The 25200-nt window shown below is 42.9% G+C and overlaps 2 protein-coding genes across 3 annotated transcripts in view; one reads left to right on the top strand and one right to left on the bottom strand.

The window, feature by feature from the left end:
• PODXL (podocalyxin like) overlaps positions 1-7530 on the top strand; it is a 43791-nt gene extending 36261 nt beyond the window's left edge. Inside the window, exons 2-8 of the mRNA XM_060107740.1 lie at positions 1261-1914; positions 2851-3071; positions 3382-3468; positions 5375-5522; positions 5747-5808; positions 6075-6242; positions 7333-7530. Coding sequence (XP_059963723.1) covers positions 1261-1914; positions 2851-3071; positions 3382-3468; positions 5375-5522; positions 5747-5808; positions 6075-6242; positions 7333-7530 — 1538 coding nt within the window. The remainder of the gene's footprint in view (positions 1-1260; positions 1915-2850; positions 3072-3381; positions 3469-5374; positions 5523-5746; positions 5809-6074; positions 6243-7332) is intronic.
• A 6813-nt stretch (positions 7531-14343) lies between these two features.
• Positions 14344-25200, bottom strand: part of MKLN1 (muskelin 1) — a 185681-nt gene continuing 174824 nt past the window's right edge. For both annotated transcript variants that reach the window (XM_060108841.1, XM_060108840.1), the window contains one exon: positions 14344-23238. In XM_060108841.1, coding sequence (XP_059964824.1) covers positions 23117-23238 — 122 coding nt within the window. In that variant the 3' untranslated portion in view covers positions 14344-23116. The remainder of the gene's footprint in view (positions 23239-25200) is intronic.

The following is a 25200-nucleotide window of genomic DNA, read 5'->3' as shown; positions in this document are numbered from 1 at the left end:
CTTTGTAAATCACCTTATAAAACTTGTTTGCTTTAAAGCCTTCCATGGCTTCAGTGGCTTTTTTTTTTTTTCCCCCACTTAAAATAAAATCCCCTGTCCTTATTTTGGTCTAAGGAGGGTGATCTTTTGTCTCATTTTACATAGGATACAATTTTTAAGAGCGCTTCCTTTTTATTCTCAGAAGGGTATGGTTTAGACAGCACGTATAGTGTCAGTTTACCTGTGAGGCCCTGAGTTTTCTGAGCCCTGCTTCTTCCCCCCCTCACTCACTGAACTGCTCTCAGACTTGTCTTCTCTGAGCTCTTGTCCCTCCTTTGGCGACTTGCAGGTTCTTTCCTTCTTCCTGGCACACTTTTCCTCACATTCTTCACACAGCTCTCACCTCGTTGTCCTTCAAGTCTTCGCTAAGTGGTCATCTCTGAGAAGTCCTTCCTTACCTCTCTCTCTAACAGCCCTCTCCCCATGTTCTCTGTATCATTTCCTTCTTCATTTCCTCCGTAGCGTCACCAGAATTTGACATTGAGTTGTCTGTCTATTGTTTAATCTCTGTCTCTCCCACTAGAATGTAAGCTCCCTGAGGGTATGGATTACATGTGTCTTACCCTTGTATCCCAGGGCCCGAATCTGTCACTTAATGGTTCCTTCAATCAATCAATAAAAGGCCTTCCTTCCCTGACCCCTTGACAAGGTTTGAGCTCCCATGCTAGACACAGTCAGAGCGCTGTGTACTTTTCTTCCTCAGCGCAGTTGTACTTAAATGGTAATTTGTGTAATTTCACTTTACCAGTTTCTCCTTCTAGCTACATGTCCAGGGGAACAGAGGCATGCTCCTCTTGCCATGCTGAGAACAGGGCACTTCAGTACGCATGAGTCTGTTGAGTCTTCTGCAAGCTCATGGGTCTGGGAGAAGGAGGTGATGATGGTTCTCTGCTGGGGTAGGGGAACCTTGAAGGGCGAGTGCCTGGGGCCGGATGGGAGAGCAGAGAATTCAGTGCAGGCTCCCACACGCAGCGGGACTAGCTGCTTAGGTTTTCTCTTGAGTGGAATTTCCCTTGACTTCCTCTGCTTCCCTCTCAGTCTCCCTCTTAGAGGCTTCTTGAACCCCAGAAAAATCTGGGCACAAGGACCCAGACCCTTCAGCCAAGACAAATGGCAGGGATGGGAGCAAAGCCTCTGGATCCTGGGGAAGAGTTGGAGAAATGGGGAGAGAAAGACTTCCAGCTAATACCCTAGTTGATTCTGTGTTGTCTTTGTAAACAGAAGTCAAGCCTAGTGGTGAAACAGCTGCCGAAGAAAGCAAGCCAAACACACTTCCACCATCCAGTGTTCCAGACACAGTCAAACAAAGCACAGTCCCACCATCCACTGATAAAAGTGTGACTGCATTGGAGACCAAGGGAAGCACACCCACAACGCCTAACACCTCAAGGGCAGTGCCAACCTCAGCCCAGCAAAGCACAACTGCAGCAGCCAGTGGCAAAGATGAGAAACCAGCCACAGGCAACTCTGCTATAACTACTAAAGACTCAAAGGATTCTACAACCACACCAACCACTGTCTCGACAAAGCCTGAAACCACAAGCAGCCAGAGTGGAATTAAAAGCAATTCAGCTAAATCTGGAACCCAGAGTAGCCACAGTGTGACCACAAGCAGTGTGATCACTAAGGAAGGAAATCGGGCAGCCTCTGACCCTCCAACTGAGGGTAACACCTCAGTCATCATGCCTGCTCTTCCTTCCTTGCCCACCCCAGCAAGCACTCACCAGCCTAGCACCGTCCCTGTGACTTCGGTCCCTGTGACTTCAGAGCCTGCAGGGAGCTCCTTCGAGGGACCAAACAAAATTACAGCAGCTACAAGTTTAGGCACAATGGCGGGTCCCACCTTCACGACGCAGGGGACACTGACCACACTAAGTAAGTAATGCCTTTCTTTTTTCAAGCAAAAAGAAACTTTCAAATGCTTATGTTCTGTACAGTTGCTGGAGATTCACGCATATTCATATTCATGAATATGCACCACCTTCACTCAGCCGTTGGTTTCCCATTTCATAGCCGCTGGCAGAGCTGTGTGTTCCGATGAGAGCTCAGGGTTTTGACCTGCCTAGTGGAGCATTTACTGTTTTTTTTCTTAAGTGCTGGTCTTAAGCCAGTAAATTAATTTCAAAACTCACTGATGGATCGTGAGCCTCAAGATCATGACCCAGGTCAGATCTCTTGAATCAGAATTTCTAGGCGTGAACCTGAGCATCTGCGTTTTGAGGAAACCTCCACCCCCCAGCCCCGCAGGTAATTTGGGTGTGTGGTGAAGAACTAGATAGCCACGGCACAAGGGCACGGTGGTCACCTCCTGCGTAAGAGCTGGTGCTCTGAGTTGGATAAACCTGGATGCAAGTCCCTGCTCTGCCACTTGTTAGCGTGTGACGTTGGGCAATTCATCGAGTTCCTCTGAGACTCAGTTTCCTTGTTTATAGAATAGGGATAATTACAGTACCTTCCTCACAGAGTTGTTGTGAGGATTGAAAAAGAAAGTACCTTTGAAGCATTTAGGAGCCTCACAGGGAGTAAGTACTCAGTTAATGTTAGCTTTGCTGCTGGCATTGTCACTGCTGTTGATACTTCTTCTGTTGGGTTCCTACGCTGGCTCATCCAATCTGCTCATCCTGTACTAGGTTATGGGAATTGACTTCATCTGCCTGCCTCCTCCTCTTCATAGCCTGCCTCCTTCTGCTTGTGGTCTATGTGGGGGGATAAGACCAAAGAACCTCAGGAAACTAGGAACAAGAAAGCCTGTCTTGTGGTGTTAAAGGTACCACTCACCTTTTCTCATAAACTTTGTTTTCCCAATTATAGCACCATGGGTTGCCTCACAAGGAACTCAACACACCTCCAGCAAGATGCCAGCTGTCACTGGCACCTCTGAGGCTCTGCAGCCTACAGGCTCTTCATCGGGACTTGGGACCACATCTCCTGCCAGGGCACCCACAAGCTCCATCACTCATGTGGAGTCAACTGCCCCCCAAGGCTCCAGTGTCCCTTCTCCCACCTCAGTAATTCCAGCAGGTGTGGGACAGGTGAGAGAGCCCAGAGTCGGAGAGAAGGGACTCCAGGAAGAGCATTTCTACTCTTCCCTCCCCAGGGCGCCTGGGGGTGCTGTGAGGAGCTGTCATCATTCACTCACCCTCGCTGGCTTTGCTGGACTCTGGCGTAGACAGCATGATAGCCAGTAACACACCTGGCTCTCCATCTCCAGCCGGCCACACTCCCAGCTTGCCCCCAACTCCTTATTTGCTGTCACCCACCCAAGGGAGGGAGGGAGAAGGCAAAGAAAGACAAGACCTCGTCAGGCTCAGCCTGACCCTTAATCCCAGTGGCTTCTTCCAGATACAGTGCGATTCTCCCGAAAAGCTGAATGAGAAGATGCTCGTCCTGAACATCTCGAAAACTGATGTCTTGAAAACCAACATCTGTGTGAGTACCTTGCTCATCTGAGCCCCACTCTGATCTACATCCCCAAAATGCTGTTTAGCAGTAGGGTCACGGAAGGTGGAAGGGAGTGAAGTGTTCCTTCCAGAAAGGAGCAGAGAGATGTTTTCATTTTCCTGCTCTTGTTTTTTCCTAGTAGGACAGGACGTGGTCCTTTCCCATCTTATGGAGGGTCAGAGCCAGGTTCAAACTTCTCTAAGGGAAGCCCCGCCCTCAGGGCTGCCGCAGGGCCAGGAATCTGGGCTTTCACTTCTGAGAGTCTGGAGACCCCAATCCTGGTTCCTGTTTGCTTCTAGTTCAGGATGTGACTTTGTTAAGTCGATCTCTTTGCGCTTCAGAGGCCTCAGTTGAAAATGAGAGGCTTAGTCTGCCTAACTCTCCCTGTTCTAATAGTCTGTGGTTTTATATTTCCTGGTCCATGTGTTATCTGATGGCCACCCTCTAACCTAGGGGAGCTGTTGCCGACAGTTGTCTTTCCCCTCGGGGAGTTGTTTGTGTATTGTTTGGGGGAGATGGTTTCAGCACATGTGTGAGTAAGTTTGCATGTGTAGCATTCAGACTGCCAGTCTCCCTAGGATTAAGGGCTTTAGTCTGGGGATGTCTGCCGCAGAGCCTTGTCAGTAGCTGAGGCCTGAGCGAGTGCTGGTGATGGATGGCTCACTGCTGCCCTCTCCTGGTCAGTGGCTATTTTGGCAAACACCCCATGGAACTAGAATAGGATGGAAAACTTGGGTTTACAGTACTTTTGTACCACCTATTTTCTGCAGTTGTTTCCTTTTGGGTGTCCATTTTGCTGGAATTTTCCAAGTGAACTATAGAAAAGCTAGAGTTTTAAAAGGGAGCAGTGCTCCCCTAGGGTTGGGCTTATTGGACAAGGTAAGAATCACACTGATGCTTGCCTGGCCTTTCTTTCGGCTCTCTTTTTGGCTGAAACTTGGCAGGGGCATGTTTGGTGGTAAGAAGCGTTCTTTTCCTTTGCTGTGAATGGAAAGAGGAAAGCCCTGGATCTTTACCTGTGGTAGCAGGTTGGGGAATTAGTAAGCCTAAGGAAATTCCAGGTAGAAACCCAAGGGATGGTTTGTGGGACAAGCCATATGGAGTCCTTTTCTTCATCTCGGTACCCTTATTCCATACTCTGGTCAGAGACACATCAGTTGGGGGTGTCTCTGGATGATGTGGCAGGGCTGGGTAAAAGCTGCCCACACTTTGCTTCCTCACCCTCAGCCTTAAAGCCAGCCAGCCACACCCTTTCTGCTGAAAAATACAGAAGACGCCCGTCTAAGACGTCCTCGTGCATCTTCAAGATACTCCCAATTTCCCCTGTGCAGTGATGGCCTCGCCTTTCTCCCGTCAGCCTGTTTATGGTTTCAGGGTCTTAGCCTAGGGGACGGGCACGTGTGTTTCGACTTTGGGATGGATAACCTTGAGCTGAGAGCCAGGGCTTCCCCTCCTGAGGTCTTTGAGCTCAGCATCAAGGGCTGGCAAATGGTAGGTTCAGAGAGGCCTGGCGTCTTCCCCACTGGCAGTGCCTCCTCAGGTCCTTCTGGGGAGAGAGATGATGAGGGGCAGGAGGTCGTGATCCTTAAGGAGCTCTGAGGGAGAAAGCGGCACTAGGGCGAATGGTATTGCTCAACCACGATGAGATAAACAGGGTAAGGAGACTAGGGGGAGAGCTCCACGTGAGGCAGAGAAGGCAGGGGCTGGCCCGGGAGGACAGCACATAACTCACCACTCCTGGCAGGCCTGGGAATGGCACCAGCCTGTGGCTGGAGAAGGGAGTAAGTTCACAGCCGACAACAGCGTCCTCCTGACCTTAGCTCAAAGGGTGGCTCCACAAGCCTAGGCTGCTGTCACGATCCCTGAGGAATTACCTGCGGTTTCTCCACAACAGAATGCGACCGCTTCGAATGACAAACTGGTCACGCTTTTGTGCCGAGCAGCAAAAGCCTCCTTCAACCCAGCTCAAGATCAGTGCCATATACAGCTGGCACCTGTTCCAGAAATCCAGGCAGTGGCAATCAAACAAATCACTATCTGCAGTGAGTTGAGGGCAGGGGTGGGGGGGGATGGGGGAGGCTGAGGCCTGTGTGGGGTGGGAGTGGGGTAGGAGGTGCAGGAGCACAAGGATGGGTCAGTTGTCAACCCCTGGCCACCCGAGAGAGACACCACTCAGGGGACTGAGATTCAGGATGTCCTCCTTTGTCCCTTACCACGTCGCTCTGATCTAGACCACTGAAGCGGCATCTCTCCCTCTCCCCCTCAGCAAAGCTCTTTCCCATGGACGTTTATGAATTGCTGAAAGACAAATGGGATGACCTAAAAGAGGTAAGTGGATGCCCCCCGTGTGCTGGCACAGACCGGGTCAGGGGCCTGTCCCTTGGAAGTCCACGCTTCCCCGGGTCCACTGTCTCTGTCGAGGAACCTCTGATTTGCAAGCATCTAGAAGATAGGAGAGTGAGAGGGGACAGCAGGGCGGTGGAATGGGTTCCCCCCCAAACCCCAAGTGGGAGAGCTCATAGGTGAGTGGGAGTTCTGAGAGAGGGTGACCCGGAACCTGTTTTCTGCCACGTAACTTTCTCCTTCCTGGCCAGGTGGGAGTCAATGACATGCAGTTTGAGGGTCAAGGACCACCAGAAGAGACCGAGGACCGGTTCAGCATGCCCCTCATCATCACTATTGTCTGCATGGCCTCCTTCTTGCTCCTGGTCGCGGCCCTTTATGGCTGCTGCCACCAGCGTCTCTCCCAGAGGAAGGACCAGGTGAGGACTTCATTCCACTAGCCGGGAAGCAGTCCAGTTCACTGGATGACTCTCACCCCGTTATTCCCCTATTAGAGAAAAGCGAGGGGGCCATGGGCCCTTTCTGATAGGCAGAGGTCATCCCTTATAGGACATGGAAACTTGCCTGGACAGTTAAAGAGGCAGCGTGGTGAAAGGGAAGAGCGTGGGCTGTGGAGTCAGGAAGACTGGGGTTACGCCCTAGCTCTGCCTCCCATTATCTGGGTGACCTTGAGCAAGTCATCATCTCTGAGCTTCAGGTTTCTCATCTGCATAGTGGGCATAATATCCACCTTGCAGAGTTGCTCTGAGGATCCACTGCTATAAATGGGCTGATGCATACCTGTCTAACCAGAAGTTCTTTCATTTACCTTAATAGAATTCCCTCATTACAGTTCCACCCTGACCCATGGTTCTCAACCCCGGCTGCACACTGTGGAGAGTTTTAGAAAAAAAAACCCCATGCTTAGCTTCCTCACATACCAATTGAAACAGAATTTCTGGATCAGTATATTTGTTAAAAGCTTCCTGGGGGACTGTCTCGTGCCACCTAGGTTGTATTTTAGGTAAAAATGGAGAGAAAGTACTATCTCTAGATAGTTCCCATCTGCAGCAGAGATAGCTAGAAGTTGTGCTGTACCCACCTTGCTCAGGCTTAGAGGAGAGGTCCTCAGTCACTCGGCCAGATGGAAGTCATTTTCTTACAGTTCGTTCCAGTTCAATGCAGCAGGGTGAAGAGGGTCCTGGAGAGGAAGGTCTGGTGGGGAAGGAATGGAGGAAAGAGGAGATTGGAGGACTCTGGAGGACAAAGTCCATCTCCACTGATGTCACGGATTTGCCACCAGGGCAAAGGTGAAGTGAGCTGGGCATTTTAGGATGTGGGGCAAGTTCTTATCTCAGACTAGCCCCGAGGCAGGCCAGTAGTCAGGAAGGCCTCCAGGACCACCTGTTGTTCACCTTAGCCAAATCGGGGTTCCTGGATTATGGGGTACAGGTGTAATATTAAGGCTAGAGCAAGGCTAACAGCCCTCAAAAATTACCCCTTTTTCTTGGGTCATCTCCCTTACTCTAGCAACGACTCACAGAGGAGCTACAGACGGTGGAGAATGGTTACCACGACAATCCAACCCTGGAAGTGATGGAGACCTCATCAGAGATGCAGGAGAAAAAGGTGGTCAGCCTTAATGGGGAGCTGGGGGACAGCTGGATCGTCCCTCTGGACAACCTGACCAAGGATGACCTAGAGGAGGAGGAAGACACACACCTCTAATCAGGTCTGCTGGTGGCCTCCGATGGTGCACAGAGCTCCAGCCCAAGCGCCTCAAGTGCCATGTGGACAGGGGAGGAAAATCCTTCCCCTTCGAGGGAAAGACTGGGGAGGGAGAGCAGACTCGGAGGGTTCCCTCCCCCCAATCCCCACAGGCCTTAATTTTTCCCTTTTCAAGCTGAACAAATCACATTCTGTGTAGAATCCTCTTGTAAAATAACCCACTAGTGCCTGAGCTCAGTGCTGCTGGGAGATCAGGAAAGAGCCATCCAAGGGACTTTAGAGACCATCTAATAGAATCCCTTCATTTCACAGATGAGATGACTGAGGCCTAAAGAGGGTAAAGTCAGGGTCACACAGCCATTAGGTGACAGAGTCAGGATGAAAACAGATCATTCAGTGCAGTGCCCATTGCCACCACGCCACGCTGCTGTGATCACCTATGCCCTCCCTCCAGAGCTGCCCTGGGCAGGGGGGATGAAGCTGCCAGTCAGTGGATGGGATGGAGGGGAAGGCAGGGCCAGACCCTGTTGCAGTGCGATCTGATTACTTGAAAGGATGGGTCCCGTTTTCTATCTCCTACGCCAGCCTCGTCCGCCAGTGTTCCTGTCCTCTGTTCTCCCCCCTCCCTTCACTCAGTTTTCACCCCCTCTCTGTCCCAGGGCCCCTGGGACTAACACAGGTCATTCATGATCTTGAACCCCTTGTTCTGGAGTCTAGTTTCCTGGCATTTGCTTATGAGATTGGGACTGACACAGCACACAAGGCTCCTAGTATGAACAAGTCTGCACATGGGTCCATCTACAGGTGAAGAGAGAAAGGGAAGCCTTTCCTCCCAGGATGGGTCCCGGCCCACCTCCAAGGCACTCATTGAAGAGACTCCCCGAGTGCTGCTTCGGTCTCCCATTCCCATCGGGGACTAAGGTCTGCAGCAGCTATTGAAGGCAAGGTGTTCCTATTTCGTTGTCACTGCTCAGCTGATGCGATGGGGTGAAGACCCCAGCTCGGTCATCCCCGAGATCCAGCATGAAAGAGCAGCTTTAGGACAGAGCTTCCTGGTGCCCAGTCAGCAGAGAGGTGTCTGAATAGACAATCGATTGAAACAGCAGGTAGGATAGGCTTCACTTTCCATATCATAGGAAATTCAGGGGCTTTGCAGGTTGCTGAGAGTTTTGTCTTCTTTTTTAATCCAGAACTCTGCTGCCAAAGGCCAAAGCTCACATCGTTGAGACATTTTCAGTTGGATTCCATTCTTCTGTGCACAGGGCAAGAAAGGCCTAGATGCATAGTGCACTGCAAGGTGCGTAAGGGACAGCCCGCGGGCCTGGACTTCTATTCCCAGTGACCTCTCACTGTCGGGGCACGGAGCTAGGGCTTGCTGTGTCCCCTCCTCTGTGTTCCTAGTGGGGCTGGCTGCCCAGCGCTCCTGTAGGTTCTCGTGGCATCTCGGGGAAACAAAATGCCGACTGTTGCCCAGCGGAGGGGTTTTGAGGGAGCTCAGCAGGTAGCTGCTACGTAGACGGCAGCTGAGGGCTGGGCATTGTGAGGTTTCATCTGATTTTCTGAGAAGAAGGAATCCTGTGTGGAATTTTGAACTCTGCCCATGTTCTCTATTGATCCTGGGCATAAATTCCCGGGCATAAATTCCCTGGAAGCTACTAGGAAGATGCTTAGGAGAATGAAAATGGTCACTTCAGGACAAAAAGCCAGACCCCTAGAACCTAGGGGCAGTCTAAGCTGCAACAGTTCTGATAAAATAGGCTATCTGGTTTGGGATAGGTTATTTTTTTTAAAGGAGAGGATCAAGAGGAAGATCTATGTCCTTTCTTTGCTGCCTAATTCCCGCTTCATAGCCTTTAGCCATTTGATACCTAGGAGAAAAGGAAGGCCAGAGGTTCAAGTAGGACCCGTGAGTTTCCCAAGAGCTAGAAAGATGCTAAGCTAACAAGGATCCTAAAGTATTTGCCCTGATTCTCTACTATTTGGAGGTTGGCAGGATGGAGAATACCAGTTTGAGAGAAAATAGAAGAAATACTGTTTCATTGGGAAAAGATCTGTTTGCTTCTTTCCTACCCAGCATTTGGTTCTTTCTACCCATTCTATCGTGGCCACTGTGGGAGAGGCCAGACTAGATTACTCCTTTGCTCATTCCGGGTCACATTCCAGCAGCTAGGTTTAGACAGAGAGAGCAAATATGTCTCTGCAAACCAATCAAAAGCCACAACCCCCAGGCCTCTTGGGGAGAGAGATGGTGACGACTGGCAAGGACCAGAGAGTAAAAATTATGCTTGGTCAAGAGGAATAAATGTGGCTGTGTCCAGAGAACCTTGAAAAGCTTTGGGCTGGTTCAAAGGTTCCCTTCTTTTGATGCATCCAAATTGTATTGCTCCAGCCTTTTAGGGCAACTTGCTTTGGCTTGCTCTTGACACTAGCTAGGCACCTATATCAAAGACCGTTATTGCCATGTATCTGTAAACCCACATCTTTACTGGGTTCTGATGCTATCTGGTAATTCAGATTCTGGGGCTGAGAAGAGAAGAGAAGAGAACCAGGAACTCAGCATGACTTGAAACAAGTTATGCCAGAGAGAGATTATAAACTCTATCTCAGTGGCACACTGGTTTCCCTAAACGTCATAAAAGACCAGAAGCCATGAATCTGATGACTGGACAAAATCTAGTGGGAAGCACACTGTTATGTGAGTGGGGAGAGACGCAGCAATGCTTATGAATGGGGTACAGAATATTCTTTGCATTGTAGGACAAAATACAGGTTTAATCTAGGCTAGACACAAGATTCTTCTTTCTCCTCTTGATAAGGAAAGCTAGCAGAAAGTTTATTTAAACCACTTCTTGAGCTTTATCTTTTAGATAATATACTGGAGAAACTTTGGAAAACAAGTTCAAGCTGATACACATATATGTATTTTTTGATAATGTAAATACAACAGCCAAATGTTAATACACCCTGCACTGCTCTGAGCAAATATACTTTGAAAAAACACTTGTTAGCTAAGAGAGAAGGCTTTTTTCCCCCTCTAAACAGGAATGTAAATGTCTTTTACTGGAAATAATTTTTTTCTTGATGAAAAATGAAATATAAGACAGGCTGATGACAAAGTGTCTGTCTTGCAGATTGGGCATTTTTATTTTTAAATAATGATCCTCATCCCCTCTCCATAAAGTCCCAGCATGTTACAGTAAGGGTTGGAGTCAATACACACTGGTTGGAAAGTGACTCTCTAGTCATAGGGAGAGGGTTTTAGAACCCAGTCCAATCTTTTTTTAAAAAAAAACAAAACAGAAAAAGAGCCTGAAGCCCAGAAAAATAAATTGACTTGGCCAAAATCACTTTTAGTGACAAAACAGGCTTAAAACCTGGGTTGGAAGACCGCCCAGTGCTGTGCGCCTCAGGAAGAATCAACAAATTAAGGACTGCTAATTAAGGGCAGGCACCAGAATGACACAAAGGACAGAATTCCCTTCTGGAATCTGCAGCAAGGCTAGGGAGAGCATGAAGACAAAAATAGGAACCTTACTGGTCTTCTACACTTCTGAGTTATTTAGGTCTAAGGCTTAAATGAATAATTCTTTTCTGCTAAGAAATAAGTTTTGAATGAGCTTTTACATATAGATCTTCTGAGTAGGACTAAGGATCAAAGGGAACAAGACAGGGAAAAGCAGGGGGGGCAAAAGTAAAGCAATGTCTTTCATCACTGTCATTAGCTGATTCACTCAGGTTTGGTGAAAACCCAACACTGAGTGAAAGGAGGGGATTACTATTTGCTCTGGGTCTTTTTTAAAATTAGTGAATGTTAAGCAGTTTGCTCAGGAGACTGGGGGAGCATGTGTCTTAGTGGACAGGGGTCTAAAGTACACTGGAATTTACTGAGAAACTTGTTTGTAAAGACTGTACTTAATTATTGCCGTTTTCTTACAAAAATATATTTTGGAAAATTGTATACTGTCAATTAAAGTGCTTTTGTCTAAGCTGGTTCAAGTCCTAGTATTTTGCTCTGATTGGCTTCCATTCTTCACTTGTGCACGAGGCTCATCATTGAAGCCCCTGAGGACACAGTGCAGCAACCTCTGCTCTTAGTTATGCCTCTTAACTATGCAGGTCCAGACACAAAAAGAGAAGGACGGAAGCTGAAAGGAAAAAGGGGATCCACAAGTTCTCCAGATTATCTCAGGCTGCTCTAGTGATTGTAACTGAAAGGGCCTCATTTTCCCTCACAACAGTTTTACCAATGCTTTACCCTCTTCCTTCCCTCTACTTTTGCCTCAGATAAAATAGTGACTCATCCACCACCAAAGATCCCAAGGGGGCTGCTGAACCCTGATCAGGTATGAAAACACTGGTGTAAAGACAAGGCAAATAAAAATACAAAAAATAAACAAACAATTCTGTTCTGGCCCTGTTATGCCAATAAAAGGACCTGTTAACTTGTCAGAAGAAGCCTCTGCCTGTCCCTTACCTACAGACATAGTGAAGACGAAGGAGGTTCAGGAAAGGAATCGCTCAAAGACGATTCTGATTCTCTTCATCTCCTGGGGTGGTATTATCTATTTACATGTTTCTGCACTGCAAGAAGAAAACTTCATCATTCCCGACCTGCAGAAGGGAAAATGTCAGGTGAATCTGGTCCACATTCATAGTAGGTATACAACAGTCTCTTCTTGCCTGGCATCTTCCAGTTCACAAAACATTTCTTACACATCTTATTTAGGAATTGTCACCACTCTACCAACAGGGAAATTGGGTACAGAGATTAAGGATTCTGAGATCACACAGCTACTTAAATGGTACTGCTAGGCCTTGAATCTACATCTTTTCCCTCTTGAGTCCTACATTCTTTTCTCAACACCACATCAATGCTCGAGTTCCATTAACAACAAAGTACATTTCTAGAATGCAACTACTGTTACAATATGATTTTCCTTTCATACAGCAGTTCTGAAAGCAGTTAACATCCTTAAGGGTGGGCCAGAGGTATTTTGAGGTTAACTTCAAGAGTGTGCCAAGGATACAGAAAGGAGTACAAGTACCAGGAACTCAGGCAGGCCTCTGGCCATGCTCGAGGCACACTGTTCTAAGAAGAGAATGACTCATAGTTTATCATGGTCACAAAGACCTAAGACTCCATTCTTTTCCTGAATAGGTCATTCCCCCTGCTCCCTGCCCTGCCAACCAAAAGGCACTCTCAGTTGTCATTTTTAATTTGTTATGCCTCTGTCACTCATAACCCCCCATTTTACAAGCTCCCTCCCAAACCACATATTTATTTTGAACCCCAAGGGGAAAAGATAAAGAATAGGACTGGCTACTATAATTAACAGGAATGATACTAAGATGGCTAGTTATTTTTCAATGACCTTGGCATTTTATAGATTAAAAAGTCACTGGGATCCTAGCAAACAGGATCTGCTGCCAACACTTACTTAAAATTGAGAGAAAGGCAAAGGGGTTGAGACTGTGCCCAATGCTACACAGAAGTCACTGGTGGATCTGGAAATAAGCCTAGGATTCCTGACTCCTGCCCTGGGTTACCCATCCTTACAGCCCAAGTTCAGAGGGCAGGTATACAACACGTGCTACAGACATTACCAAGTGTCCTAATCTCCCATTTTAGGTTTTGCCAAACATCAAACTTACTAGCACAGCGGTGGCCAGACCACTTCTACTATAGCTTTTCTCTCTTTCTTCCTTGTAATGTTTCCAGAAAAGATATAACTGACCACCTTTGCTTTTCCTAGGTGAGAACCCAGTGGGAGGAAAGTCACACTCACTTGACGTGGGAGCAGCTGGCATCTCAACTGTGTTAAATACAAAGCCCTCTTTGCTTATTGCTCCCTTCCCACCAGATGACAAATACATCAAGGGAGAGGAGGTGATGACCCACATTTCCATCCTTTTGAGTTAATTCTCTGGAGGATTAACCCAGGAAAGGCCAATTCCTTACCTTATCACTGCACATCGTTTTCCTGTTTTGAACACAAATGTTACTTATGGGCCATGCTCAAAGCACACTCTAGAAATGAAAGCTATGTGGTAAGATGGATTATTTGATTTGTAAAGTGAGAAAACGTAATCCCTACTTTGAATAAAATCATTTGACAACTAACTTACTGCAGAATGCAGGGTCACACACAAAGCCAAGAATATGTAAATCAGATCAGGAGATGAAAAGGGCCAAGAGGAGAGCTCCTTGTTATTGAGAGTCTGTCTGGAAAGCTCACACAACTCAACCTGGACAATCAATTATCTTTGTTTGGCATATTTCTGAGTTTATTTTTTTCAAGGTTCAGCCCTTAAAATTTCTTTCCTTCTTTGGGGACAGGGATCCAGAATTTTCCCAATCTGTGCAACACCTCCAGGTTCTCTCTCTTTACTATCTTTTCTACAATTAATTTTCTATTTCAGTTCAGTTTTTTCTTCTAGTTCCTAACCTGTACAAGGTATGTCCCCCCTCAAAGAAAACCTGGGAAACACAAGTCCAAATTTACAAAACAGATAAAATAGGACTGGTCATTAATAGCAGATTAAGAAAACACCATTTTATGAAGTCACTTACCAGTGCTCTTTAAAAATGGAAACTTCTCCTAGAAACTTCGTAAGATCCACCAGAACTTCTTTATTTCAACACTGTCTCAAAGAAAACAAGGTCTTTCTAGAGTACATATTGTTTGCCTGAATAAAAGTCACCTTTCTGAGGGAAAAATATTAACTGCAAAGTATGTAAACATTTAAAAAGCTGACTTCAAAAGTAGTTTTATGAAACACGAGACATCTTGTAGTGTCCATATATAACTTTTTATTAAGAAAATGAACAAAATACATTCTTTCTCCATATGTACATTACATACAACATAATTCTACAACTGCAATTGTTCAGCAGATCACTTATTTATTCACAAAGCAGTGTTAACACATTCACCAAACCTGGGATCAGAACATTACTTGTACTAAGAAACAAAACAAACAAAACCCTAAAAAGTCCATACAGATAGGGCAAAAGTAAGATAAAACAGAGAGGATCATGAGGGGAATGGGGAAGATTATGGAACACACTCAACACAGCCCAACGATGACTTAGAACAATAATGATGTTAGGGGACACCTGATGCCCCAAAACATTTCTGTTTTTTTTTTTTTTTTTTTTCTCGGTACGCGGGCCTCCCACTGTTGTGGCCTCTCGCGTTGCGGAGCACAGGCTCCGGACGCGCAGGCTCAGCGGCCATGGCTCACGGGCCCAGCCGCTCCGCGGCATGTGGGATCCTCCCGGACCGGGGCACGAACCCGCGTCCCCTGCATCGGCAGGCGGACTCTCAACCACTGCGCCACCAGGGAAGCCCAACATTTCTGTTTAAAAACTACAACTAGCTTATGCCAGCTGTTTCAGATTTCCCTCATGATTTCCTTTCTGATTTAGGTACTTGAGGATACAGAAGAGGAGGGTAAAGGAAGGAGTGGAACCCTGAAAGGTGGCAGTTTTTTCCTTCACATATTAAGAAAAGGATTCTCATGAAATATAAAACTCTAAATCTTAGCTGGTAACCAGAAAAATACATTTTTTGGAGAGACATTTGTTAAGCACAGTAAAGGAACTCTTGTTTCAAGGACTCCTTATTTATATACTTACGTTCATTTCATCTGTTTTACTTTGCTCTTCTCTGCTTTTCCTTCGGCCTTTGAAAAGTACCTCATCCTTTTTAGGTGTGAGTTTAATTATGGTTATATTAAAAAGTCCATCTAAACAGAAAGCTCTTCATGGGTATGAATATGCTCCAAATGTCTATAATGGTGCATAAAGGGCTTAAAAATTCAAATTAATCTTAGAGATAAAATTTCCAATGACCTGAACAAGGCAGATCCCTATAGCTTTTGGGTAGTATCTTACATCTATAGTTTAGGCTTAAAAGATACATATCAACAGAATTATTTTCAGACTGTTTGTCTAGAAAAGGGCAATGCTTTAAAGGAATATAGTAAAGGTAGAGAAAAATGCTTGCAGACAATAAGGAATGGCTGTGTCAATTTTTTTTTTTTTTCTTTTTCTGGCCTTTACCATGTTGGATAACAGAAGGAAGTCAGGAAAAATAAAATTAGTAAGTCTCACCAGTTAAATACTAGTGGCTTTCCTTCTTCACACTTAGTAATTTCCTAAATTTCTATGATAAACATATTTTTATAATCACAAAAATCAATAAATGTTATTATTTATTTAAAAGTCCCATAAAAGATGTTTAACACTCTCCAACTTTCAGATGAGCTGGTTGCTGGAACACCATGTTTCCAGTCCAGGAGATGTTCTAACAGAGAAGGAGCTATCCATAGCGTTAATAAGCAGACCCAGAAGGACAGACAGATTCTATTGGCTATGGATGGAGCTGTACCTTCCTCCTCAACCTAATTTGCAGTCCAACTTTGGTTTTGAGGATCTATCTCTACCTAAAGGGATCTCAATTTCAGGCCAATAAGTATACACACACACACATACACACAGACCCACCCCATCTTTCCATTGAAAAGGTGGAATCATGTTTGTTGCCAAGAACAACACAAGAAAAGGAGGCCCTAAGCTTTCCTGTACTCTTCTTCTGAGGCTGCACACTCAGCTGTACATAGATTTTGAAGTGGTGACAGGGAAGAAATCTCATTAAAAAGAAAAACCTATCTCCATAAAAGAATCTGCTCATAGAAAAATGTCTCATTATTTTGCAATATCTAAATTGAGCTATACATAAAAGAAAATTAATACTATACTATTTAATTCATTCAATTCAAAAGACATTTTATGACAAGTCAAAAAAGCAAGCTGGCTTGAAGAATAACACAATCACAGCATATCTTGGTCAGGCTAAATGTAATGCTTAAGAAAGTGAGTCCACTTTTATTTCTCTAAATGGGTGGTTTACAATTGAGGGAGAAATCAGTTTACAACTGGTCACCAAAATCATTTTTCTGGGAGAGGAAAAAATATCTCAAAAAGGAGACCATGTGCATGACTTTTAAAAACATATACCTTCCCCATAGAAGACTACTTGCATTTAAACTTTTGGACTTTGATATCCTACTATCAAATTTGGGGTTGGGTAGACAATTACTTTAATATGTCTTATAACTTTGTATACAGTGCTCTTACAAGTATAGTTAATCTGTACGTGTAAAATTAAGCTAAGCCTTTATAAAGGTGCAAGTACCCTAAGACTTCTAAAGTAGGCAATTTAAAAAATGTAAAGTTAGTATGCTAACACATATATATGGAATCTAAAAAAAAAAAAAAAGTTCTGATGAACCTAAGGACAGGACAGGAATAAGGACGCAGATGTAGAGAATGGACTTGAGAACACAGGGAGGGGGAAGGGTAAGCTGGGACGAAGTAAGAGAGTAACACTGACATATATACACTACCAAATGTAAAACAGATAGCTAGTGGGAAGCAGCTGCATAGCACAGGGAGATCAGCTAGCTCGGTGCTTTGTGACCACCTAGAGGGGTAGGATAGGGAGGGTAGGAGGGAGGTGCAAGAGGGAGAGGATATGGGGACATATGTATACATATAGCTGATTCACTTTGTTATACAGCAGAAACTAACATAACATTGTAAAGCAATTATACTCCAATAAAGATGTTAAACAAAAATAAAAAAATATATTAAAAAAAATGTAAAGTTATACATCTCTGTCCTCAGTTTCCCCCCCTTTATCTTAAGAAGGAAAAAATAGCAAACTACAAGGCAATGTGATCAAACAGTCACTTGCCAAACTCTGATGGCATGGTCCTGATGGTATAAGATCCTCTCCTTTGTTGCAAAATGAATTTATACAGCTCTGCCAGTTGCAATGGAATTGAACTTATTCTAAATACCTTCTCTAATTTAATTAATCACTTCACAGATGTGGAGGAAACCTAAAGAATAAACCAAAATTATTAAATACTTCTACTGCCAAGCCCAGAACTCATGTATTTCCTGGAAAAGTAGAATAAACAGAGACCCTTTGGATTATGTATAATTAATTTATTTTAAAACGTGGAAACTAAATTGATGTCAGTTCAATTCTGTATGGGTTAGAAGTTAAACACGAAATGACAATTTTCTTCCTATTTTAAAGGGTTAGAAAATGAACACCAACCAAATGACACTAGCTAAATTGTAACAAAGGCTTTCTTGAGATTTGTTAACAAAGGAGAGAAATTAAGCTCAAAATTGGCTACTTCAGTAACTCCTTAATCATGCACACAGGCCTGTTCAGTATATCACACAGTGTTTTTCCTTCCTGCCAATTAATCTGGCATTCATTAAGCACTGAATGAAACTGAAGGATGATGATCTCCTTGGGCTGGTATTTGCGTGGCAGACAGCTCAGATATCCAAACGAACCGCTGTGAATGCTAGCATCCCAGATGGTACAGAGCTGTGTTGCAGCAAGAGCTTAAACTCCATAAAAAAGCAAGTCTCCTGGGAGCCCAAAAACTGCATGTTAAAATGTTTTATTGCTGGTTTTCCCTCTGAATCCTTATCAAGGAATTGGCTGTACATAAGAAACTGATCACCTAGTTTAAGAGCTAGAGCCCATTACACTGGGTTTTCTGTTTCCAGATCTCTATCAGCTACTTGGGAGACAGTAAGGAAAGCAACTAACCAAGAAATGTTGCTTTCCAAAGACTACTCAGAACTGAGCTTTGATCCCTCTTGATAGTAGTCGTCTTCTCAGCACTGCATTAAATTAATTTAGGGTTAGAAATGAAGAGCTTTCTTTCTCATTTAGATCTGTGGACCTTCAAATCCATGAGCAAAAAGCTCCTATTCTTCCTTCTATAACATACCCTCATTCTCCTCTCTAACAGAAAACACATAGTGATATGGTTTCCCTCAAGGGCATCTCTCTCTGCCCCACGAGAAAATCTGGTTTACCATAACCTCTAATGACTCCTTAGGTTTAAGTGCTATAAATCTATTGTCAGAGGATTTAGCTAAGAAAAAAAAAATAATGGAAACAATTCACAGTATTTGTGGGATAGGAAGAAATCAAGGTTTAAAAATTATGTATAAATAAAATCTCTTAAGATAGCGTTTTTTTTTGAAAGATAAAAAGAGCATCTTGTGAAGAAATCAATAAACTACAATCCTGAGTCCTTCCCATCAAAACAAACGGTGGCGACATCATTCAGCTGATCTAGGTGGCTCCTAACTAATTATTTCAACAAACGTTGAAACTTCCATCTTCAACTGAAACACCTCTAGACTAGAAGTTTTGGGCAGCCAATGTCATTTCAGCATTAATACAAATCACAGGGAGATGTAGGGCATAGTCAAAAATCACAAAAGAATAATGTTATTTGACTAATAAGGAATACAAAAATTTTGAAAGAACCCAAAGATCTAATCTACAACTACTGTCATATGCAGACCCTCTATGATTACCCCTCTAATAACTATGAACTTTTTCTGAGGGAGCCTGCATATCTTAGATTAAGGACTATCTTAAGAATTTAAAACTTAGTGAAAGTTCAGGCCAGAATTTCTGCAAAAGGACGAAATTACATACGAACATGTATTTTTTAAGAAAAGAAGGGTTACAAAGGGTATATTTTTTACAGCTAGATGACGTTGTTTAAAGTACACATTGTAATGATCCCCTCATAGAAATCACTTCAAACCATAATTCTCAACTGCTTTGCAATATTCAATCAGCTAGAGAGTTAACACAACATTCACCCAGGAAAAAATTAAATGACCCACAATTACCCAATGAATTTCATATTGTGTTAAGAATAATTATAGGGTAACTCCTTCCATGACACTGAGTTTAATTCAGAAAATAAAATCAGAAACATACTCCTTTCTAAGTGCTTTTTGATTCATTAAGCATCATTCTCAATCTCTCACCAATGATTAAGTACCTCAAACTAATTTTTGTTTATAGATTTTAAAACTGTTTTATTACATGAAACTCTGTTAATGTATCTCTAAATAGCACTTTTAAGGCAGATGTGAAAAGATTCACTAGAAAGATAAGCTAACAAACCATTTATATTCAAGACATATTTCACCAAAGAATGCAGTTTACAATCTTAAACAAATCACTGAGCTCTAAAGCCAACAAGCTTTTCTGTGATAAATCAGTGTATTAACTTTCTAATGTTTTCTATCAGTTTTTACTTATTAGACATGGATAAGTCAGTTTTAATGAAAACCAGGTCTGAAAAGACAATCTTGCTAAAGGTTAATACTGTCAGCTTTAGCACAGTTAGGCACCCAAATCTGAATTCCTTTGCTTCACAGGAGATTGATATATGTGAATTAATCAAGCTGGCCACATGAGGTCTCTGTCATTCCACAAAATGCAACTGCATTTTCAAAGTATCTTGCAAATCAGATAATTAATTTCTCATGAGGTATAAGCACTGAAAATGTTACAGATCTAGTTTACTTCTAGTTTAAATTATTTCTAGTTTATTATTCTGGAATAATATATTCCACTGGAAAAAGGAGAAATGGGGATGAAACTGAAGCTAGTGATAACGACACTGAGCAAATTGTACCCCACTAACTAATGCATCTAAAACCAGGTGTTTCAATCTGGGGCTCACTAAGCTAGAATGAAAGAATTTTTAAGTAGTAAAGCATAGATATTTGGCTACTTAAATAATGTGTATAAATACCAAATTAGATTATTTAAATTATAATATAGTGCTGGAATACTTGGAAATACATGTAGCTCCTCACTAAATATATAAACAAGTTTCATATCAGGGTTCTGATGTCGAAAGAGAGCAATGTGTCAATCTTGGTCACGGATATAATGAAGCTTATATTCTCCTGCAATCATTACCAGCAGTGCCTCATTAAAGCCCCAGGGTACAAATTTTGACTTACCTAGTCAATAACTTCCTAAATACAGTCTATGTCACTTAAGCAACCCTAAACAGTTTGCTATGACTCAACCCCATTTAAACATGTTAGTGAAAAAAAAAAATTCTGTAAGTGAAGAAAAGGGAAAAGGTTCCACTTAAAGTGAGGAAAGATAAAATTAGAACAAGCATGTTTAGAAAACAACCAGTAGAGAGTCAGAGAAAAATAAGAACAAACAAAATCACTGAGTTCAAGAACTGAGTTTCCTCCAAATATGGAATCTAAGGAACGGAAAAAAATGACCAAAAAAGCACTATAAAAATAAACGGTGGAGGGAAACAGAATTTCATTTGGTTACTGTTTTTTTTTTTTTTTTTTTGCCGTACGCGGGCCTCTCACTGTTGCGGCCTCTCCCGTTGCGGAGCACAGGCTCTGGACACGCAGGCTCAGCGGCCATGGCTCACGGGCCCAGCCGCTCCGCGGCATGTGGGATCTTCCCAGACCAGGGCACGAACCCGCGTCCCCTGCATCGGCAGGCGGATTCTCAACCACTGTGCCACCAGGGAAGCCCTGTTGTGGTTTTTGAAGTGCCAGAATTCACAGTGAGCAGAACTAGAGTTTTTACATTTAGAAACTCTTATCAAGTTCTTTCCTATCAACGTGTTTCCACGAAATGAGTTCAGTAGGCTACAATATTAGCGATATTAATATTTTATGTTCTTGACTGTCAAGGAAATCTTTTTTTTTTTTTTTTTTTTTTTTTGTGGTATGCAGGCTTCTCACTGTTGTGGCCTCTCCCGTTGTGGAGCACAGGCTCCGGACATGCAGGCTCAGCAGCCATGGCTCACGGGCCTAGCCACTCCACGGCATGTGGGATCTTCCCGGACCGGGGCATGAACCCGTGTCCCCTGCATCGGCAGGCAGACTCTCAACCACTGCGCCACCAGGGAAGCCCAAGGAAATCTTTTAATGAAACTGCCTAAGTATGTAGGTAGATTCTATTTGCTCACCTGTAAAGTCAACTGGTTATTCTGCAGCTACACAACTTGGTACTTACTGAATTATGTACTATATCTTTCACAAGGTAAGGAACAAATCTAATTGTTTAATAAATCACTACTGATCGCTTTGGGATGCTTGGAAAGCCAAGCAGCCCAAGATTCAAGCCTAGAACTAGGACAAATATACTTCTGTCCTTCCCCCAAAGACGTGAAACCATGCAATAATGACAGACTGAAGAGGGACCTCAAAGTCTCATTCCTATACATGAGACTTTTCAAAAGTGCAATTCAATTTCTTCTTTCTTTGGTGAGGCCTAATCTTGCTACTTGGGGACACAGTAAATTCTCTAAAGTCATTCACTTGGAAGAGCGACTGGACTGATGGACATTTATTATACTTAGCCTGCTTTAACCATGGTGGGTATCAGTTGCATACAGCACACTTTTTGAGCAAATGTAAGCACTGGCCAGGTTTAGATTTCCTATGCTGCATTCCACAGCACCTCATGGAACAATACATACCACCACTCCTCACAAAAAAAGGAACAGTGGAAAAGCCCATCTGCCTTTCTTTTAGTTTAATAAAAAATATTTGCACCATTATTTTTCTTTTTCTCCATTAAAAAAGCCTGGTCTATGTGTTTAATGAAATGCCTGTCAGCTGTATTCCACTGGACAACTACAAACCATTATTCTTTAAAATATAGTATATAGAAGCAGATGTAGGGAGCTAATGTGTATGAAAATAAACAAAAACGTAGCTCTGGAACCCATCCTCCCAAATGAAAATGCTACAAACAGATAGCACATGGAAGAAATCGAAGCCCTGGTCCTGCACAGCTCTACCAGGGGAAAGAGTCATTTTCTTCCAAAATTACTACAGAGATATCAATGAACATGCTAATCACAACTAGAATCCTCCCGCTGGTAATTTTGAGAGTGGCTCTTTAAGGTTCTGAACTGTATTCTCTCCTCAGTTTAAGGTTTCTGTGACTCAAAGCTTTGTAATATCCACTATAAAATATATCATTATAGAAATATTATATACCAATCTCAGATAAGTGTGGGGATCAATCTCAGGTTTCACTTTTTAGTTCTATGACAAGGAGCGTAAATTAGAGCCCCCTTCCTCCTACTGTTTAATGTAATACGAGACTCTAGTCAACAGAGACACATATATCACTTAAACATACATCAATTGCCCTACAGAACTATATACTGTTAAGAATGAAGAGGTAAACAAATGATACGTATCACTTACAAGCAGCTGTGTGACTCAAGGTAAAGTGAGATGGGAAGAAAGAAGAAGAAAGGCCAAACAACCCAACAACAAAATTCCAATTCTTGTAGCACTGCGTCTGTGAACAGTGCTTACTTGCCCCAATTTTATAAAAATGAAATAAAAATCAGAAAAGGGTATACTGCCTGATTATTTTTTCTTTTATACTCATGAATTCTTAAAAGTTAAAGTAATAAAATATATATATATATATTTAAATGGGAAGTATACCGATTTCACTTTATTAGCCTTATTTTGGAAGGGGATGAGGACTATGGGGTTGAGGTCAGGTGTGAAGGAAGAGGGTTAAAATTTGTGACAGCAAAGATCCCTTCAAAATTCTGGTGCAGTCCTCAGTCACTGCAGCCTAATTGTCAGTCAACAGAGTTGAAATCCAGAATACTGAAAGCAGAGACTCCTGTGCTCCATTTCTGTCCAGGTACTCTTCAGTCACAGTGTGATGAGGTCCACCAGGTTGCCTTTAGGAGGAGTCATGCTGTCAGGAAAGAAATTTACTAACGTGTCAAAGAGCTGAGTTCTTTGAGCATAGGTGTGATCCACATCTGAAAAGCCTGGTGAAGGAGAGATATAAAGAAACTCATCCACTGTGTTTAAAACTCAACATGTAACAGAAAAGCAGCAATGTATAATGGAAAAACCAAAACCAAATCAGGCTTTGAAACCAGACAGACATGGGTCCTGATCCCAGTTCTACTACCTAGCAATGGTATGATCTTAGGTAAGGTAATCAGCCTTTCTGCAACTGTTTCCTCAGCTATAAATCTGTGATAATCCTGTTCATGTCATAGGTTTACAGTGCAGATTAAATGCAATTAGGTGAAAACCACCTAGCAGAATGACTAGTACTTTAGAAACTAATATTGATTTCTCTTCTTTTCCTTATAAGCATTTTCCTCTTCTAGTCCACTGAGGAATTTTCATTCCTCTTTACTGACTTTTTAATGCTTTTGAGCAGTAAACATTTTTTGATAATAAAAATATAATCAAAATGAAAGGGGTCTTTAGAAAGTAGTCTAAAATCATTAAGTCCCGGAGAGCTGCAAGAAGTCTCAGAGAACTGAGTGAAAATAGACAGCTGAGGTTAAGAAATACATCTATAATAAACAGAACGATACCTGGCACATAGGAAATACCATGTATTTATGGTACTATGCATCAGGCTCTATGCTAGGCACACATCATGTGAAAAATAGAGAGCAATGAACTCCTTTTATCTAGATGAATGTTCTAGTGAAAGACATTCTAAAAAGGCTAAGATCGTTGAACCGTAAGATTTTTCCCCCTTAATATCTAGTAAACACTTAATTTTCAAGTTTACTCCAGCCAAGGAAATATTCAGTGAGATGACTCTTTCCTTTAGTCAGCCAGTAATAATAGTATTGCTCCCCCAGCTGCTTCAAATTTCTTATGCACATATGAAGAATGAAAATGAGAAAATAAACAAAGTAGTCTATTGATTTTCCCCATTCCTGAGATGGCTAACTGAATATGAGAGGCCTACTGAATGCCATCAGAAACAGAAATAGTGCCAGCAAGTTCTTTATGCCATGATAATCAGTGAAGACTATTTCAAATTGGACTGATTTTCAGTTAACTTAGAATACAGTTTTAGATGCAATCTGCCTTTTAATCTTGTAAAGAACATGAACAGAACAGAAAAAACATTGCCAAGGATACCAGTTTCCTGGAAGGAAAATAAACAATGCCTCAAGAAAGGTACATTCCTCCTTATTTAAAAAAAAAAAAATTATTACTATTTTAAGTGTGAGGGCAAATGTTTACTTCTTTGAGATGAGTTTTAGATTTAACAAAGCCTACTACTATATCACACAAATGAATGGAAGGAAATACTCCAAAATGTAAACAAAGGTTACCTCTGAATGGTGAGATTATATTTTTTCTATTTTATGTTTTTCTGAGTTGTCTAAGTTGCTTTATTTTCGATTTATTTTGAAAAAGTTCAAACTCACAGAAACGTTTCAAGAATAGTACAACATTCATTCATATACATATATCCTTACCTAGATTAACCAATTGTTAACATTTTGCCACATATTTTTTCATTCTCTCTTGTTCTCTAAGTGTGTTTGTATACCCCACTCATACTTTTTTTGTGGAACTACTTGGGAGTAAATTGTAGACATCTTCACCCCTAAATACTTGAGTTCATTTCACCTAAGAACAAGAACATTCACTTAAATAACTACTATATGGGCTTCCCTGGTGGTGCAGTGGTTGAGAGTCCGCCTGCCGATGCAGGGGACGCGGGTTTGTGCCCCGGTCCGGGAAGATCCCACATGCTGCGGAGCGGCTGGGCCCGTGAACCATTGGCTGCTGAGCCTGCGTGTCCGGAGCCTGTGCTCCGCAACGGGAGAGGCCACAACAGTGAGAGGCCCGCGTAATGCAAAAAAAAAAAAAAAAAAAAAAAAAAGTTAAATAACTACTATATATTAAATTTAGGAAATTTAACATTTATGTCTCGAAACTCTTTTTTATAGTCATTTTCCCCACTA

This window comes from Mesoplodon densirostris, chromosome 9 (genome assembly GCF_025265405.1).
Source record: "Mesoplodon densirostris isolate mMesDen1 chromosome 9, mMesDen1 primary haplotype, whole genome shotgun sequence".
Classification (NCBI taxonomy): domain Eukaryota; kingdom Metazoa; phylum Chordata; class Mammalia; order Artiodactyla; family Ziphiidae; genus Mesoplodon; species Mesoplodon densirostris.
The sequence above is the reverse complement of the archived record's forward strand: the minus strand, read 5'-3'. Positions and strand labels throughout refer to the sequence as shown.